The sequence below is a fragment of the Mustela lutreola genome, chromosome 1 (assembly GCF_030435805.1).
Source record: "Mustela lutreola isolate mMusLut2 chromosome 1, mMusLut2.pri, whole genome shotgun sequence".
In the NCBI taxonomy this organism is placed as follows: Eukaryota; Metazoa; Chordata; class Mammalia; order Carnivora; family Mustelidae; genus Mustela; species Mustela lutreola.
In genome coordinates this window covers 167,113,542-167,133,828 of record NC_081290.1, presented here as the reverse complement: position 1 = coordinate 167,133,828, position 20,287 = coordinate 167,113,542, and the positions used below count along the sequence as shown (strand labels likewise).

The 20,287-nt window shown below is 45.4% G+C and overlaps 1 protein-coding gene and 1 long non-coding RNA gene across 5 annotated transcripts in view; one reads left to right on the top strand and one right to left on the bottom strand.

Moving 5' to 3' along the window:
* LOC131834408 (conserved oligomeric Golgi complex subunit 2-like) overlaps window positions 1-7,796 on the bottom strand; it is a 32,483-nt gene extending 24,687 nt beyond the window's left edge. For 2 of the 4 annotated variants that reach the window (XR_009354857.1, XM_059179024.1), the window contains exon 1: window positions 7,322-7,706. Coding sequence is in view for 2 of the 4 variants with exons in the window: in XM_059179024.1 (XP_059035007.1) it covers window positions 7,322-7,528 (207 nt within the window). In the remaining 2 variants the exon portion in view is untranslated. Of the gene's footprint in view, window positions 1-7,321 lie in introns of all 4 variants that reach the window. The other 2 variants (XR_009354862.1, XM_059179034.1) reach the window with 2 other exon arrangements.
* Window positions 7,797-12,370: 4,574 nt separating this feature from the next.
* Window positions 12,371-13,130, top strand: LOC131834426 (uncharacterized). Its single transcript, XR_009354864.1, has 2 exons — window positions 12,371-12,599; window positions 12,703-13,130. It is a non-coding gene; the product is annotated as an uncharacterized LOC131834426 (long non-coding RNA).
* The last annotated feature ends 7,157 nt before the right edge of the window (window positions 13,131-20,287 follow it).

The following is a 20,287-nucleotide window of genomic DNA, read 5'->3' as shown; positions in this document are numbered from 1 at the left end:
ATTAATCATTTAAAACTTACCAATAATCTGAAATTAGTAGCTTTAATGCTATGAAAATTACATGGAATTTGGAAAGATTGAAGTTCTCTAAGCTGCCAAGAAGTAAAACACTCCTTCCCAGATACATGGACTTATAAAATCACTATATACTATCTCCACGAGAAGCAGAATCCCCCAGAACCATCACTCTGTAATGATGAGAAGTACTAAGAGGGCATATGAAATTTATGAGCTCTGCCCTGAAACATGTCCCATTTCATCGAGACAAGAAACCAAAATAGTTAAGCACTAATCTGCACACTACATAGGGGTTGAAAGACATAGAAAGTTTGTGTGAGCTCACGTACGTGTGTGTTTCTAACCATTCTTGAAAACAATGGACAACAGAGATGAATAAATGTCCCTGTATATCCCATAAATATTCCTCAAATATTTATCATGCAACTCCAGTTCTGCTCTAAGACCTGGGGACACAGTCATGAAAAGAAAAGACAAGGTCTCTGCTTTTAAGGAGCAGATATTCTAATGCAGAAATGAGAAAATAAATATGTAAACAAACATTATATTAATGAACAGTGATCAAATAGTGATTAATGAATAGTGATCACAGCTAAAAAGAAAACAGGACACAGTAAAGGTTGAGTGACAAATGGGATGTATTTTAACTTGGATGAACCAGAAAATATAGAACAATGAGTTGAGATCCAAATGACACAAAGGAGCTAGCCACAGGAAGTGTGGGAAGAGTGTTCCCGCCCAAGGTATCAGCATGTATACAAAAATGTCCTTGGAGCTCTTCCCTCCAGCGCCTGCTCTCAAATCTCTGACCCAGCTATGTGGGGACATAATCTAGGACTTGTGTCTCCCAAAACTCATTCTAAATCTTTGTTCGGTGATTAAATTATTCAAGCTTGAGAAATTAAAAACATATGCTAACAAGATTTTCCCACCATCTACAGAGAGATCATCTTAAAAGCATCATGAAATAGTAACACTGAAATTCTAAAAAATTTCTGTTCTAACATTTTAATCAATTTTATATCAAACTCCTTTCTTGAATTTATATACCTATTTGACATATTTATGAAGAGACAAAAAAAAACCCCTACATTCCGTAAATGTATTTATCCATCTAACAAATATTTGAGTACCTAATTACACTCTGTTCCAGCTGATTCCTTCTCTTTATCTCTGTTTTCCCCTCAATTTAACACCAATCATAATCTATTTAGGCTTTTAGTTCGCTTTTCCAAATTAATTTCTTGAGCTATTTAAAGGAATTATCCAGTGCTAGAGTTCTCAAAACTGGTCACACATTAGAATTACGTAAGGAACTTTTTTTTTTTTTTAAGATTTTATTTATTTATTTGACACACAGAGAGAGATCACAAGTAGGCAGAGAGGGAGGGAATCATGCTCCATGCTGAGCAGAGTGTCCCATGCAGGGCTCGATCCCAGGACCCTGAGACCATGACCTGAGCTGAAGGCAGAAGCTTAACCCTCTGAGCCACTAAGGCACCCCCTCACCTGAGGAACTTAAAAACAAAAAGCCCAAAGGGCACCTGGCTCATTCAGTCACTGGAGCGTGCAGGTCTTGATCTCAGGGTTGTGAGTTCAAGTCCCATGTTGGGTATAGAGATTACTTAAAAAAAAAAAAAAAGAAAGAAAGAGCTCAAGCCCCAGTTTTGATTAATTTGTTTAAATGTTTCAAGAAATTTGATGCTAAATGTTGTAAGACTAGTTAAATAACAAAAAGATATATTTACATAATACTTCTTGCTCTCAAATTTTGAACAAAGAACTTACTAATAATCAATAACTTAGTAGGCCAACATTTTATTTAAATAAGTTTTATGGTACTACAAAGAGTGAATTAGAAAATCAAAAGCAAGGAGAAATGGGCATGGTGTGAACATGGGGAAGCAAGAGAAAGCAAGAAAGTATGTGACCGGGAAGCGAATGCTTAGCTCTGAGATCCTTCTCCGAGAGAAGGACAGATTAAAATCTGAAAAGAAAGAAAAGAAGGTTCCCATGCACTCAAGGAAAGAGAAGTCCCCCAACATCCCTCCTGCTTTTTCCAATATAAACACACAGCTGGGCCGACTTACCACATCCTGGTTGGTACTGACTTTATCAACTTTTCTATTTAGGCCAAACTTGACCGGTCAATGATGGACGGGCTGTGTCCAAGGTACCAGATGTACAACTGACTGTGTAATGGCTGAAACTGAGAAACCGGGGTGAAAGTATCAAGAGGCTCTAAGGATTGCAAAAGAGCCAAGATTCAAACGATTACCATGTACACACAAGACAAACTATGCAGATGACTGCTCAGTACGGAAGTAATTCAGAGTGTTACACTGTGGCATCAGCTGACCCAGACCCAGAAGATTGCTGGAGTTCCCATCATGGACATCTCTAACCATATAGATGACACTGAGCAAATGCCAGATGATGATGGAGCCCCTCACTCCTATGTCTTAATAGAGTTCCTCAGCTCTCCTTTACCAACTTTTCTTATTGCCAGTTGATACAAGCAATTCTCCTTACCCAGTTCCTCTGTTCTGAGCTATGGCTAAAGACACTCACGTTTTTATGTTTTGAAACTGATTAACTTGTACCATTTTACTTTTTGTTGCATCTTTTTATAAATCAGATGACCGCTCACAAGACAAAAAAAAAAAAAAAAAAAAAAAAAGGAATGGAAAGGAAAGATCAAAAGGGAGGACAAAAACAACAAAAAAGCAGTTCTTTTTTTGCCGGGAACCCTTCTTACAAGTGCCAATCAGATAAACTTTATCTGATGTTACATCGTCACAACTCCTCTATCATCAGGGAAAGTAGTTCACATAAGAAAATTTCTCTATAAAATGAGTTCCAGGCTTACATTCCATATTTGGCTAATTAGAATTTCATTATGATGTCTGTCTCAAACTGATGCGGAAGAGAATGGAATCTTGTCATCAAGACATGACATCGAACTAAGAGCCCACAGGGTAAGCACTCAGCTCCTGTGATACGAAGACAGCTCCTGGGGATGGGCGACCCTGGGCAACAGTGGCTGACCTGCGGGCCTGCAGCTATCTGCCGTCTGTCACTCTTCCCTCTTCCTCCTCTGTCAGCTGCTATCTCCAGCTGCTGTCAACAAAGTCCACCTCAAACAGCCATCACTTCCCTCTGGTCCCATTTACCATAGCTAAGCTCCAGGCCAGGCATCCAGATCACCAGCCCTGTGGGAACTTCTTCTAAGGTAAGAGGTGGCCCTATTGGTGAAATGCAGGTGCCAAGGCATGTGGACATTGTGCCATCTTCTGCGCTATTCTTAATGTTCTGATTGTCCCACTTCCCTCAGTTCCCACCTGTGGCCTCAGGAAAGGAACATATTACAGTAGGATTTCCAAGGACTGATGCGTGGGGGTCAGGAGATCTGGCCTGTGATTGGCCCCAACTAGCTGTGTGGCTTTAAAGGGAGTGATCACACCTCAGGCCTCAGTTTCCTTATCTGCAAGCCAGGATGGACTAGAGTCTTTTCAGAGGAGCCGGCAAAGATCACATAGATAAGCACCACCTCATTATACTAACAAGCAAACAGAAGGCCGGAGGCGAGTGATTTGCCCCAAGTCAGACATAAGCAGGCAGAGAGCAGAGCCGAGGATGGGACCCACATCTGCAGGTCACAGCTAATCAGCCAGCACAGTACAAACAGATCTGAGCAGCTGCTCATTCTTCCCCTTTTCCGTTTTGTCCATCAGAATGCATGCTCCCTGCAAACAAGGACACACAGGACCTGCTGCCTGTCTCAAAATTCCCAGTTCACCCAATTAGAACAGGGAGGAGCCTCAAGGACTTACCCCCCCACACCCACACACGTTTCTTTTACCTATGGAACATGAGGGTACATACATTCACAGTCCAGAGGGCTCCTGCCTTCACTTCTCATGGAAAAGGTCTTCATGTGCCTACCCGGGGTGCCAACGAAGCCACAGGTTCCAGAGAGGAGCTGACACAAAGAAGTTCGAAGGAGGCAGACTGGCTCAGCACAGAAACAAACTGTCTACCAAGGAAAACTACCCCATGGGGGACTAATTCTCTTTGAAATATGTTCGAGTGCATGGGAAAATGGTTTTTCAAGAGCTGGTGGACTGACCAGTCACCTGGTACATAGAAGATCACATCCGCATTCTGACAAGAGTGGCTTGCCTGCAGTGTAGACCAGGGGCCAGAAAGACAAGGAAGGCGCATGGAGACTGGGTGAGAAGCTTCTACGGTGTGATGGCAAGGGCGCTCTGCAAAGGTACGAGAAGAGATGGAAAGATGTATATGGACTCAAGAGGTTTAGGAAGCGAAATCCACAGGACTTGGTGTGACAGACTAGATTTTGGAAAGGTGACAGAGTAGGAGTTGACTTCTGGTTTCCCGACTCCAGGCTAAACGGATGAAGTGTTTACTGAGAGAGGCAATAGAATAAGAAAGGTGGTTTTCAGTGGAGGAGGTGCTCATGAATTCCGTCTTGAACCTGATGAGTCTAAGGGCCACAGACACATCCGCGAAGAAAGGTCAGCAAGTCCGATACACAGAACTGGTGCTCAGGAGGCGTGTGGGCCAGAGACAGGAATCTGCCTTACCTGCTGATAGGTGGTCATGAAGCTGCACAAAAGGTCATCTAGGGAAAGAAAGGAACACAGGGCTGAGCCCATAATTAGCATTCAGTGGCTACCAGGAGCATGACTTTGCACAGGAGGCACATCAGAGAGGTAGAAGAAAGACAGGAAGCAATGCAGAGCATTTGGTCTACTGCGATGTCGAGTAAAGAGACAGAGAAAGGTCAGGTGCTCTGACTTAGAAACGGTTTTGGTAAGAACTCTTTAGTGGAACGACAGGGCCTGAAGGGTGGAAGGTGGGAAAGTCAAGTCAACCCCTGAGCACTGGCTGTGATGCGCGACAGTGACAGGACAATACGTAGAGGTGGGGCAGTCAAGTGGGAGAGAATCAAACAGGAGCGCATGATGGGAAGGAGTGCAGGGGAGAGGATCCTTGCAGGCTCCTGGAAGGGCGAGAGGGCATGGACTCCGAGCCAGAGTGGAGACTGAACCCGAGGAGGAAGGAGAGCCCCTCTCCATACCAGGCGAGGAGGAGAAGGGGACAAATACAAGAATGGGATCATGATCAGCAGGATGGAGGAGGTCCCCTGGGATGGCTGCTAATTTTTCTGTACGACTGGAGATGAAGTCATATGTTGAGATGGAAGAGGAAGGCTACATGTGATGTCAATAGCACACCCATGTAAATGGTCTAATTTATCTGTTATGCCACTTTCTCCCCCTACTACCAATACCTTATGTCCTGCTCATCTATTATTTGGCTGTCAACCCAAAGGATTTTCATATTTCTAAGCCGACAAAGTATGATGTTGCCAGTGCCTCTGCCCCAGGTGACCCTTCCCCATCTGCCATTCCTGCACTTTGATCACCTACCTCTTTTGCATACCTTTCCCCTTCTATTTCTCATTAGATCTCATAAACATGACTTTTTAAGTAGTCTCCTGCCACCAGTCAGCTCGAACTCAACAGATATGACCATGCAACTTCCTGCTGTAAACCTGGCTGCAGCACTACCGTGAAGACTGCATCAACGTGGACCCCTCAATGTATGCAGTGTCCAAGGTGCAACCGCAGCCCCACCCCATCTCCCTTTCTACCATCTCAGTCTCATTCCAAAATGTGCCAAACAAGACAACTATGTAGAAATACAACCCCGACAGCAAGCTCTCCACTCATTTCTGCCTCGGAACTGTAACTTAACAAAACATCTCTCTGACGGAAACACAAATTGCAAATAACCTTTATCTCCAGCTCCCACATAGAAGATCAATACCACTTTACACAGAACAGCTGTTCCATGTATTTTCCTTCTATGTATGAAAGGGTCACGTTCATTAACACTACAAATTGTACATTATATTCAGAAATGTCAGAGCCTTGAAGGAATATGGAATTGCTGGCATTCTAGCCACTTTCCCAGTTTGCTCTCTTCCTACCTCTAAGTCCTACTTTAGAACTGCTATTTTGAGATTTCTATTTTCCGAAGCTGCTTTGACCAAAGGCATTCTGTCAGCTCAGAGTGAGAAAGATGGCAGGGCGAGGAAATGCGAGAAAATGCTAGTGTTAGGCCCAAAGAAAGCCTGACGAAGTCCAAAGACAGACAAGCTAAAGAGACTTCCGTGCTTTGACATTCTTTAAGTCTGTGTGTGTGTCTTTTCTTCTTCCAATGACCTCTCTCCTCATCACGTGTCCTTTGTTAACAAAAGGTTTCTGGATCAAAGAATTCACTCTGTGCTCTCCTTCAGACACTCCATTCAATTTACACCTTTTATTACAGTGGCTTAACATCACCATACAAGAACAAGAGTACAATATACCTTCGTCTAGACATCCCTACATATGAAAAATGATATGGCCACACCGCAGAGGATCCAGACATAAGCACTTTTAAAGCCAGAGTTTGGGAGATGTGATCTGAATGCAAGTATCAAAAAGGAACTAGCTGGTTAACCCAAAAAAGAAAAAAACATATTATGACTTGAAGCCATAAAAAAGTAAGAAATTCAAACTCTTTTCAGAATTTTAGGTACCTACAGAGCCAAAACTTTTTAACACTGAAACCAGCTACTAAATCCCAATCCTTAGAAATTAAACATATACGTTTGATAGTTTAAGTACAGACCCAGAGGGATACAGAAAACAGATAAAGCTCCTCCTGGCTCTGATTCAAACCTTGGGACATTTTCAAGGCTATGTCTGATGAACCTTTCCTGTCAGTAAAGTCTTGACAGTTTAAATTTCTATTCTGTAAGTTTATGTCCTACAGTTATCTGCTGCCAGCTTCAGGCTGACCTCACCAAGGGAATTAGGGCAACTTTAGAAAAGGAGCTTGGTATGCTTTGTAGTACTGGACCAGAACCAGTAAGGACAGTACAGTCTTTCAGATTTCTCATTCCGGGAGCTTAAGACGAAAGTCAGGCATAAACGTTAGGTTAAGTGCCTTTTTGACCCGATTCCTGGTAAGTACGTGCGTTCAGAGATGTGTTCAATGCACACTCAGCTTCTAGGCACAAAGCACTGGGAGGCTTCTGTCAGGCCGGGGGAGCGGCAGTCTGACTGTGCCGCACGGTACCAGAGGCGGGTCCTATGGGTCCGGGGCTTTTACGTTTAGCTCAAAACCACTTGCCCTGAACTTTCAGGCCTTTTCATTCAATGTGCACGATTTCACAGGAGTGCTTTCTCCAGGCTGCACCTCGCCCACCCGAGGCCAAGAGACTCACTGCGAAGTGCAGTGAGGTCCTCGCCGAGGACCCGTCCGGGGCGGGGACGGCCCAGGAAGCCCGCAGGAGAAGCCCGAGGAGAGACCCCGGAGGGCCAAGGAGGGCAGGCCACCCACGGCCGGCTCCGGGAAGCAGAGCCCAGGCGTGCACCTTCATGAACTCGTCCTTGTCGAAGCAGAGCGTGTCCGGCGCCTTGGGCAGGTTCATCTTACTTCTCTCTATCCCGCCAGTCGCCGCCTCTCAGCACCGACACTTGATCGAGGAGGAAAGGTAGGAGGCTGCGCTCCCCAACGCTATGGGTGAAGCCACGGCGTTTCCACCACACAGAAGGCACCGCTTCCTCCAACATGGCAGCGCCCTCTCCCGGCCAATGAAAGAGGACGCCGCAGGCCCGCCTCCGCCTGCCTCCGCCAAGAGAGGCGTGCGGGCCGCTGCTGTCGAGCCAGCAGCTCATCCTGCCCCCGAGCGGCGGAGGGCGACACTACAACCTCGCCTACGTTTCTGCAGGGCAGCCCCGCCGCTGGTTATGCCAGGTTTTTTGGAGAGGGGAGGGCGGGGAGGGTCAGGGGCGCTCCCTCCCCACCTCGCCCTTTCCTTCGGAAAATCGGCCTGCGAACCTCTTCCAGGACCTTCTCCCGAGATTGTCCCGTGGGAAGCATAGCCGTGGCGGGATGCTGGCCCTTTACTTCTGCAGCCGGTTGTCCAGAGAGGGGGGCGCGTCCGGGTGTCAGGCCTCCGGTCCCCGTGCGCCGCCGCTGCAGCCGCCTGGGTGCGGAGGCCTCTGTGGGAACCCGGCTTCCACCCTTAGCCCCGGCACCCACCCGCGAGCGTGGCTTCTCCCCCGCTGAGCTTGGCTCCAGCGATCTGTAGGGAGGAAGGTGGTCAGCTGGCCGCCTCGGGTCGTCTGGGCAGCTCCCAGCTCCACTTCAGCTCACCTGCGGGGCGGCCACAAGTTTGGGTTCTCAGAGCTCTTAAAGAATCACCTCTCTACCGGCCGGCCGACAAAACGCAGCGGACAAGTAGATGTGCGAGCATGTTTATGTCCAGTCCGCTCTAGAATGGGCGGAATCGTGTGTTTGTGGCTAGCGTTGGTTCGATCGCCACACCTGCCCCCAATTTCCGAGACCCCCTCCTCCTCCTGCCATCTACCCCACATTTATTTTCAGATTTTTCTTTCCTCTTCCCTTGCTCTTTCTCCCACTGTCCTCCCCTTTAGTGGGAATGTCATGGTCAAATGATGATTCATTTCTCTTTTTTTTCTCCGTGAGACTCTGACAGCTCAAACCACAGATCGCACGCGCACCCTTCAGGCTGCAGCTTTGCTGTAATAGCCCAGGACTGGGCTGCTCCTCCCAATGCTGTGATCTCCCAGAAATAGCAGGAGCAGTCCTTAGAAAGGGATGGGACACAGCAAGACAATGGCTTACAGTGAGTCTTGCATTCGAGTCACTCCAAATGGGAAACTGGTCCCTTTTTTAAAAAAACGTGAGTACAGGGATGCCTAGGTGGCTCACTTGGTTAAGCAGCTGCCTTCGGCTCAGGTCATGATACCAGCGTCCTCGGATCGAGTCCCACATCGGGCTCCTTGCTCAGCAGGGAGCCTGCTTCTCCCTCTGCCTCTGCCTACCATTCTGTCTGCCTGTGCTCGCTCTCCACCTCCTTGATAAATAAATAAATAAATAAAATCTTTAAAACCTGAGTACAGAATCTGAAACAATACATTCCCTAGCAGTGGTCCTGGCAAGGCCTTGTTGAGGAAAACGTTCACAGTCAATATCCAGAGACTATGACAGGTAGGATGAGAGCTGGAATCTTATTTGGAGAATCAGAATAAATTGCCAGGGGAGCAACTATGAAAGTGCATTCTATGCCCTGTTGTGGTCATTTGGATCTAGGGAATGAAAGCCTCATTATTTGGTCTTTGTTTGTTTACTCTTATTTTGAAAATTCTCAAGCATACAAAAAGTGTATAGAGCAGAAGGATCCCGGCCCTTCCAAGTACTTATCACTCTGCTTCCCCAACTGTTTCATAGGCCCTCCTCCTTCTACTGCCCCCAAAGTGCCTGTATTTTTGTTTTTGGGGAAGAGGGGAGGTCTGGAATATATTTTAAAGTAAATCCCAAACATCACATAATTCCCTGCTCCCCAAATACCTTGGTTTACACATCAAAGAAGGAGGAGGAAGAGGTGGAGGAGGGGAAGACTGAGAAGGAGGAGGGATGAAGAAGAGAGTTTTTCACACAGGCCCACTATGCCAGAATCAATAGGTCTAATAAGCTATTCTGATTGGCTCTGAGAGGCATGACTTTTAGCCTCTCAGACTTTTAGGGCCACAGTGCTAATAAGCGACAAGGGCAAATTCAGGCAGCATAAACAGCAAGGCCCACACTCATCACCAAGGCACCGAGGGGGGGGGGGGCAAGGGTGCCAGACCGACGGAACAAAGTTGTCTGGGAACCCCACCTGCCCTAGAAGTCCAGATGAGCGAGTAGTTGAACTGTTTTTTACCTTCATTGTCATTCCTTTCTGAAATTATTGCCGGCCTTTGGTAAAGACATGAACCTGAGCTTGTGCAGCGTGGGGTACTGATTTTGGGGTTGCTGAAGAGAGTAGGTGCCAACAAAGAATGAAAATCCCTGCTGCCTGTTCTCCTTCCGAGAGTCAGGAGGGAACAGTCAAAACCCCATACAGTGCACTGCCACTTGGTGCCCTGGCTGTGGCAGTGGCGTGGCCCACCAAAGCCAGGAGCAACAGGCAAGACCCAGACCCCAATGCTAATGGAACACCCTGGGGAGGACGAAGGAAAGGCAAAGAGTCAGCAGAAACCTTCCCAAAGGACTTTTCCCTCATTTTCATCTGGGAGCTGACATTCAGCTGGTACACACCCCTTCAGCCACACAAAGTTTGGTGACTAGCCTCTGGCCAGAACCTGCTGTGTGTCTCCCTACCCTGAACCCTTCCCAAGATCCCTACCATGGTTTCGCGATCCAGGCACTGGGCGTGTAACACTTGACTCTGCAGGGGTCCCCGGGCCAGCTTTTGGTTAGTTAGTTGTCCGCGCTGTTAAAGATTTGACTACTGTTACATGTTTGACTCTCATCTTTGGTGATGGTACCTATTTCATAGGAAATAGAAGCTGGAATCCAGGAAACAGGCTGGAAGATGAAATTAAAAAGTGGATACAAAGCTTCTAACAGAGCCAGACACAATCGGCGATCAACTATATCCCAGTCTCTCCCCTCTTCTCTGATCTGTACTTTCCTTAATGAGGAATGAAACTTTAAGTTGACTTTTTTTTATCTTCAAGTCTCTCTCTCTCTCTCAATTCCCTAACTTGCCTCTCTTGCCTTCGTTTCATCCTAGAGCTTGTGCCCACGACTTCTTTTCTAAGTAAATATTAACCCCCTTTGACTCTGAATCTCTGGAAAATTCTCAGTTCCCTATTTTTGCTGGCACTGTGACAGGTCCCCATTTCTCCTTCCCACTCCTCTCTATTTATAGTTTTCACATTTTTTTTTTTTTTTGGCAGGTTGGCTACAGAACACTCAAAAATTGCAAAGAGAAATATTGTGTTCTAGAAATTCGTCCGAGCATTTTTTTCCAATATCGTCCTTATGCTCTTCTGATCCTCTCTTGAACTGTTGGACTAAAGCAGCTGACGCTTCCACCAGCAACCAGAGTCATCCTGTCCACTACTGTGGGAACAGAGGGTTTCCATTTGGAACTGGAGACTGAGCCTCAAGTCTGGTGTCCCTTTGGTGCCAGGATAGCAGGTATGGGATGGGTGGGACATGGAGAACAAGCATCATGGTAGAGGTCTCCATTCGACCAGGAAATCTCACAATGAGCCAACAGGTCCATTTCAACATCTTCTGTATTTTCCTTATAACCTGTTTCATTCCAGAGTGGATTTGAGGTCATGTAGTTTGATTCTTAAATGTTTCCCTTTCCAACCGGAAACAGACTCATCCTACGGGCTCCCAAATTCTGCCTCATCTTCCTAATCAGTTAGTACCCCAAATTGGGTATGATAGTGCCAGAACATTCTTCCATGTGTATTTTATAACAGACTGATATTTTATTAGTTTTTTTTTCAAACTAATAAGAATGATAAGGGTAACTTTTCTTTCTTTTAAAGCATAGGCAAAATCACGAAAGACATTGAAATGAACCTAAAAGATTATAGTGTCTTCCAAGGGAAAACAGGTGATGTCTCATGTACCCTTCTGGGCTGACCAATTCTATGGGATATTCTGTGCCTTTCTTGTCTTTGAGCTATTTTGCAACTCTATAGATTGTACATAATTGATGTAGATGCAGATGATCTTGTCTAGCTATATGTAAATGAATTTTGTCCACTGGAAGTACAGTTGACCCCCTTTCCTTTGGTAGAAGGCAGTTTTGCATCCATTTGCATTCTATTTGCATCTATCAAAGCAAATTCCTTTAAGTATTACTGATTGTATATGTGTCTGCCTTGAGATTCTTGCTTGAAGTGGTGGTAACATCTTAGTGATTCCCGAACTAATGAATGAATTAAACAAAATCCCTTCAGGCATTCATCTCATATTTGTAAAATGGTCCTTATTTAATCTTTTCGAGAAAATGATACACTAGCAAACCATGACAAGATTCTGGTAAATGAAAAGTGCAATGAAATCAATTTGGAATGAATTTTAGAATTACCTTCAATGTAGCCCACGCTATGCCAGAGGCAGAGAATGAATGAATCTCAAAGACATGGCTTCTGGCCCCCAGAAGTTACAATAATCTGTGTCAACATTGGCATGCCTGAGAAATGCATGTGACATTCCCATGAGGGTTTCCCCGGGGGTTCAGTTAACCTTTCTCTTCCAAGCTACCCTCTCTTGATCGCCGATTGTGTCTGGCTCTGTTAGAAGCTTTGTAGAGATATCAACTGTGCCCTTGGTTTCAGCTCCCATTCCCTAGCCAACATCTCTCCCACTGATACATGACCATCTGTTTCTTTCCTACCCACCAGGCCCGTGTAACTGACTACCTACTCATGCTATTTCACTGATTCCCACCTGTGCCTCAAAACCCAGCATGTTCAAAACTTGATTCATCATCGTTTGTGAAAGAATGGCTTATCCTCTTTTGTTTTGTTTCTTTAGAAAGGATTCTACCAATGCCAGCGGCATGCACCAGAAACCAGGAAGGAATCATACAGCTGAGCCAACCTGCTGTACTTTAAAACACTTGACCACAATTCTCCAGTGGATACTCAACTCTGGCTTCAAACTCCCTTGTCTCTCCGGTGATTTTGCTTTCCCTCTAATGGATGACCGTTTCACACCTTCAAGACTTGCCTCAACAATCCCTACCCCCACCTCTTCTGAACTATGTCACCTCACTCCCAGCTCCTGTCCTAGGGATGAGGGAGCAGAAGGCAAGCTTAGGACAAAGCAGAAACTGGCACCCTACACCCTCTCCCCATGCCATATTTGTAACATTCCTCATGCGCTCCTGGCTGCCCTAAAGGAAAAACGATGCTTAACTGATAGAGATCCCAGTCCTGCAGGACAGGAGTCTCCCTCCATCTACGAATGTCCTAGCGACTTACAAGGCAGGAAGAAGCTTTCTCATCAATAGCCTGACTTCCAGACACCCATACCTCAGTTTCCGGAAGCCCTAACATCACCCTCCCCTCCATAAAATTGAGGGAGGCTAAGGGGGAGGTAAGTGTAATAAAACTGAATTTCTTCTAAGCCCAAAGCCCACTGACAAGGATGTGTGATAGGAGGAATGTAACATATCTCCAGGAAACTCCCGACTGTCTTCATGCTTTCCCTCATTAGAGGCAAAAACAGCCTTGACTTGACAATAACCAGGTCTCCCTTATCCTGAAATTCTTCTTTAGCATATGACAGTCCTTCTGGACACCCCCTTTGTCCTCACCTTCCTCAGCTCCCAGTCAACCATGCCTCTGTCTGAGCAGCTCTTTCTGCCCCTGGGTCCTGTCCCTGTGTTTTAATAAAACCACCATTTGCACCTAAGACGTCTCAAGAATCCTTTCTTGGCCATCGCCTCTGGACCTCACCCCACCAAACCTCACCTGTGTTCCAAAACTTCATCACTAGTGTCACACTTCAAGAAAATAAAAGCCCTTTGTGCAGGAATTCCCTTATCTTACCGCCACCCAATCATATCTATACCTACATTTGTATCCATTTTTAATTTGTTTTTAGACATTTACTCAACAAATATTTATTCAGTACCTACTGTGTGCTACACACTGCCCTGAGTGTTTGTAAATCTGTGGCGAACGAAATAGAAAAGTCCCTGGCATCATGGAATTTACATGGTAATTGGAGAAATGTACAAGAAACACAGAAAGAGTTGAAGACAGAGCAGGTTTATTGAGAAGAGCAGGCATCTCCAGCTGGGGTTTGTTCTTCCTTGTGTCTGGGATTTGTTCCCTCCAGCCCTCTCCAGGACTCCACTCCCAGGGTCAATATCAAGTTCTCATTCCAATGGTTCCTTCCAGTCAGAAGACAAATGACCTTTTTCTTAAAAACAAAAGGAAAAAACCCAAAACAAAGACTTCCTTTAACCTTCTATCTTCCTATAACAACCTCCATATTTCTCTCCCCCCCTCATTCCCAGCATAGCTTGTAAAATATTTGTCTACACCTGAGGGTGTAGGGTACCATGTCCCAAGGGTAGTTGAAAAATCTCTATAAAGAATCCTTATGTGCAGATCATTTTAAGGGAGTCCATTTCCAGATCCAAACTCCATGTGTGCTCTGTAGGATAGATGATATGCCCATTCTTGGTTCTGATATTAGGATACTCCTCTCCTTCCTGGAAGATCAAGACACTCCTCTCAGATCTTATTAGAGTGTAGGACTTGGGCTGATACCAAAGTTGAAATACCAGTTTTGTTTCAAATAATGCCCTTCTGTGGGCAGTCCTGGGGCTCTGCCTTTAGGGCTTCCTCTCCTTATTAGGGTGAAGGTTAACATCGGAAAGGGGATTTGGGCAGATGTTGGAAGTGCTCTGACATCAGAATAACAATCAGTTTTGGTTAGTGACACTCATTCCTTCATATTTAAATTAAACTACATATTTTTAGGGACATAATAGGGAAAGGCACAAGTAAGGATTTTAATGGTTTCATTACATTCCAGTGTGGTTTGGGAAATAAAATAACAAAAAAAAATGAGACTGTTCTGCTTTAAAAAAAAAAAATCAAATTGTAGCAAGCAAATGTTATTCCAATGAAGTCGATCCTTTCCTATCTCATTTTCTTTTTAAAGATTTATTTATTTATTTGGTAGAGAGAGAGAGACACACACACACACACACACAGAGAACACAAGTAGGGAGAGCGGGGGAGGGAGAAGCAGGCTTCCTGCTGATCAGGAATGTGGGCCTTCATCCCAGGCCCCTGGGATCATGACCTGAGCCAAAGGCAGCTGCTTAGTGACTGAGCCACCCAGGTGCCCTCTATCTCATTTTTTAAATGTTTAATATTTTCAACACCTAGTTAATAAAATATACATATATTGTGATGAAAAGTTTATGATTAAAAAGTTTCAGTTGCCCACTTAAAAATGTGCAAGGTGTGTGAATTCTCATAGGCGGCCCATGCACCATACACGCCTATCACTAGCAAACGTGGATGTACTCGGTGTCTCTAGGTTCCCGCTTCCTTACTGCCCTCTTAATCACATGGTTTCTCTTCCTACCATCCTGGACCTGTATTCACAATTTGCTTCTCTATTTCATCTCCGCCCCTTTGAAGAGCTTGATTCTGGGTCTTCTGTAGCTATGCGTTCGCTCTCTCTCTCTCTCTCTCTCTCTCTCTCGATAAGGCTTTCGCAACCTAGCACTATTGATACCTGGTGGGTGATTCTCTGCTGTGGGGCTGTCCTGTGCCCTGCAGGACAGTTAGCAGCATCTCTGGTCTCTAGCCACTAGATGCCAGCAGCACCCCCCTCCCCAAGTGGTGACCACCAAAAATGTCACCAGATATTGTTCAGTCGGCCCTGGGAGCAAAACTCCTTGCCTCCCAGCCCCAGTTTAAAAACCACTGCTTTAGCCGATTCCATTTAGCATCATTGATTTAAGTTATTTGTAGAAGCTGAAGGCTCTGAAGTTAACGTCCCGCCCTTGGAGCTGAATTACATGGCCAGCTGCCTGCAGCATATTTCTCCATGAATATGTAACAGGAGTCTTATTTTCACCATGATTTCTATCCTGCTCCCTCCTCAACCTTCTCCTGTCCGAGTCTTCCCATCTTAGTAAACAGCATCCCCACCTCCTACTGGCTAAAGCCTCAGCCCCTAGGATAAATTCCCCCTTTCCCTTTTCTCGTATCTAATGCATCAGCAAAACCAACTGATTTGATCTCCAAAATAGAAGTCAGACTTGCTCACTGCTCTTTATATCCACTGCTCCCATTTGAATCCAAACCCTGAAATTGTTTTTGCACTTCAGACACTCTTAACAGTCATTGGTCCCATGACTACACCTACACAGATATTTTACAAGATCGCTAATCACCGCCAAGTTGCCAAATCCAATGATTAACCCTCAGATCCAAATGACTCAACCTGTCAGTCCTATAGACATAGAAGTCCCTCCACTTCTCTGGAAATATTCTATCTTTTTTATCGTGATGTGGCTCTCCCTTCCTCTTCCACACTGGTCAGTGATGATGGCTCCTTTCCTGGCTGGGTTTTGTTGAGCTTCCTGACCTTTAGACATCAGTCCCGTGCTCTGGGACTCGGACCTTCTGCTTGAGTTTTCTGTTGTGTTAAAAAAAAAAAACCATTCAGCTGAGTACATTTTAAAGAACCTATTGGCTTTATTCAATGATTCACGAAATGGGCAGCATCCTGCTTGCAGACTGAAAGGAGCTCGGAGGAGCAGTACAAAATGAAAGACTTTTATAGGCAGAAGAGAGGAGGAGCAAGGAAGTCACGTCAGGCAAACAAAGCAGGTTGGTTATGGCCAGGTGACTTGGCTTCTGGGGATGGCAGGGGTCTGAGTGAGTGGGAATCAGGTGGTGTCTGCTTGCCTGGGCTCAGATTCCATTTCTGGGACAGCTGAAATCATAATTAAGTCTGGTTTGGGGGACATGGGGCTTAGCATAAGCAACTCCATTTTGGGCCTCTTGTTTTATTTTTAATAGTTACTTCATAACAAATAATAACAAGTTTAGTAACTTTAAACAGCTCAGTTTACTATCCTACCATCTCGAGCTGTCAGGAGGCCAGACACAGCTTAACCAGGGTCCTCGGCTCTGGGTCTCACTCAAAGGAGGAGAGAAGGCGCCCACCAAGCTGTGTTCTCACGTGCAGGTTCCACTAGGGAAGGCTCTGCTTCCAAACTCACTCAGGTTATTGGCAGAACTCATTTCCTTGTAGCTGTGTGATTTGGGGGGCAGCCCATGCTGGGGTGGGCCAGGGAGATTCTCCAGCCTGTTAACTGGAAACCATCCTCAGCCCCCAGAGTCTGCTTGCGGTTTCCTGCCATATAACTCTCTCCTCAGGTGATTCCGAACTTGGCTCTTTGCTGCTTCAAGTCCAGGACAGCCTCTCACTCCAATCCGTAAAACAGTCTGATTTAATATAATGAGATCATAATAGTGACATCTTCTTACCTTGCCAAATTCTACTGGTTAAAAGCAAGTCCTAAGTCCCATACACACTCCCATCCATACTCACAGGACAAATACTGGGGGACAGATATCATGAAGCTGCCTTATCATGTTGCCAAACACACCTCTGTTCATACTCACTGCTTAGGTAAGCCCACTTCTTCTCAGAGCTTGAACCCTATGTCCTAACAGTGCTCATATTTGTGCCTCCAGCCTGGACCTCACCCATGAATGCCAGACTCGTGTGTTCAGCTGCTGGTTGGGCATCCCTATGTGGATTCAGCCACCATCTCCAGAACCAAACACCTGTTGCCCATCAAACTTGCTTCTCCCGTCGTCTTTCCCATCTTAGCAAGTGGTAACGTCACTGTTCCAGGGCCTCGGGCCCCCAAAATTGAAAAATCATCCCAACTCTTGTCTTCTCCGCACACTCCACACTTAATATATTTACAAATCCTGTGTGTTTTGTCTTCAATATACACCCAGAATCTCCCCCCTTCTCCCCACCCCTGCATCTACTGCTCTGGTCTGGGCCAATACCCCCTCTCACCTAGATCAGTGGTCCTCAACCAGGAGAGTTTTGTGCACCTGATCCCCCCCCCCCAGGGGATTTTGACAGGGTCTGGACACACTTTTCGTTGTCACAACTTGGGAGTGGGAAAGGGCGCTTCTGCGATCTAGTGGTCAGTGCACGGGACAGCTCCCCATAGCAAAAATTAATGTGGCCCCAAATGCCAGCAGTATAGAAATCTCAGTCTACATTAATGCAAGTAGCATCCCCACCCCACAACCCCACAAGTCTGTTCTGCACACAGCAGCCTGAGTGATTCTTTTCTTTTCTCTTTATGATTTTATTTATTTATTTGACAGAGCGAGAGAGAGTTCCATGTAGGCAGAGAGGCAGGCAGTGGGAAATGGAGAATCACGCTCCCTGATGAGCAGAGAGCCCAATACAGGGCTCGATGCCAGGACCCCGAGACCATGACCTGAGCTGAAGGCAGAGGCTTAAACCACTGAGCCAACCAGGCACCCCGATCCTTTTCTAATCTAAATGAAGTCAAGCCTCTTCAAAACCATCCAAGCTCTTCTCATCTGGCACAAAGTTAAAGGCAAATCTTTACAATGGCCTTCAAGACTTTATGTGATCTGACCCCACTACCTTCCTTACCTACCTCCTACCACTTGCCGTCTTGCTCATTTTTTGCCCAGCATTATTGGTCGCCATGTCATTCTTTTAACACACCAGATGTGCTCCCACCTTGGGCTTACTGTTTGCTTTGTGTGGGATGCTCTTCTCCAAACAGCACAACTGCTCATTCCTTAATTTCCTTCAGGTCTTTCCTCAAATTAGGGAGACTTCCCTGACACAGTCCCATAGAAAATACCAACCTGATCCCCTAAACCCTCACACCCCATGTCCACTCACTCAGCTTAGTTTCCTTCCTACCCCACATCAACCCCTGATATGTATGTATATTTATTTGCTTCATTTCTCACTCAACAACTAAAATGAAAACTCAAAGAGGACATCAAATTCATTTTGTTTCTTGTTAACTATTCTGTGTTTAGGGTTTAGAACAGTACCTGACACATAGTAGATGTTCCGTAAATATTGGAGAATGATTTGTTTCTATTTTTGCCTTTTCTCTATCCATTCTTTACACAGCAGCCAAAAATGGCATTTTAAAAATGCAAAAGGCATCCCACGACCACCCTCCACCCACCAGTGTAAAACCCTTCAACGGCTTTTCGTTGTGCTCAAGCCGCAGCTGACATTCTACAGCCCAGGCCAGATTAAGATTTCAGAGTTCTTAATCACTGGAAAGACGATGGTGTTGTCACCACAAGAGACATTTAAATATTTTTGAAGATTAGATCCCAAAGTAAGTGTGCTAAAAGCCTAGCAATATCTGATTTCACAAACTCAGATTTCATAAAGTCTCATTAGTCTTCTCACCTTGTGTAAGTTTAATCTTTCCTCAGCCCCCTTTTCTCTTCTGTTTCAGGCACTCACCATACTTTGCCAGAATGACCATAACGGCCTTCCAACCTGTCATATCATCTTCAGGAATATGCCACTTTACCCCCCCTCCTCACACCAATTCATTCTCTAAACTTATTCTAAGATGATCACTCTAAAATGTGCATCTCACTGTGTCCTTCCCCTACAGGAACTTACTCAATAGCTCCTAAGGACGTGTGAATTTCCTTGGTGTGGTATTTTTACAAGACCCTTTGCTTGCAAGTGGCAGCAATCCAAAGAAAACTGGAGGAACCAAAAGGGAAAAGCAAGCAAACAAACAAAAAACAAAGGAATGTCCAGGTTCCTGTAGGGATGAGTACCACAGAAGTTCATAAAAATCCAAAAGAAGATTGGGCACCTGGGTGGCTCAGTGGGTTAAACCTCTGCCTTCGGCTCAGGTCATGATCCCAGGGTTCTGGGATCGAGCCCCACATCGGCCTCTCTGCTCTGCAGGGAGCCTGCTTCCTCCTCTCTCTCTGCTTGCCTCTCTGCCTACTTGTGATCTCTGTCAGATAAATAAAAAAAAATCTTTTTAAAAAATCAAAAGAAGAGCTGCAGAACTAAAATTTCAGAATCAAGAACAGGGACTGGAAACCGGCAAAACAGTTTTCTATTTGTCCATGTCTCATGTTTACTCATCTCCATATGGCTGCTTTCTTTTCTGGTCAGACTCTTCAAGTGTCCAGGAAGATGGCCATGGCCAGCTCCTGAATCCCATCCATCAAGGCCAGTCACTCGCCTAAAGAGAGAACTTTGTCTTCTTGTCATTTACATATCAAACCCAGGGAGACTCTGATTGGTCCTATTGGTGTCAGGTGGACTAATCACTATATGGGTTTATATGTGTGCCCATCCTCCTCCAGACTGCATAAAGCACAGGTGAAATTTTTTTAAATTAACATATAATGTATTATTTGCCCCAAGGGTGCAGGTCTGTGATTCATCTGTGTTACACATTTCACAGAACTCACCGTATCACATAACCTCCCCAATGTTCATAACCCAGCCACCTTCTCCATAACCCCTCCATCCCCGCAAACCTCAGTTTGTTTTGTGAGATTAAGTCTGTTATGGTTTGTCTCTCTCCCCATCCCATCTTGTTTCATTATTTCCCTCCCTACCTCCCATGACACCCTACTCTGCCTTTCAAATTCCTCATAGCAGACAGATCATATGATAATTGCCTTTCTCTGATTGACTTACTACACTTAGCATAATAACCTCTAGTTCCATCCAAGTCATTGCAAAAGGCAAGATATCATTTTTGATGTCTGCATAGTATTCCTGTGTATAAGTGTGTGTGTGTGTGTGTGTG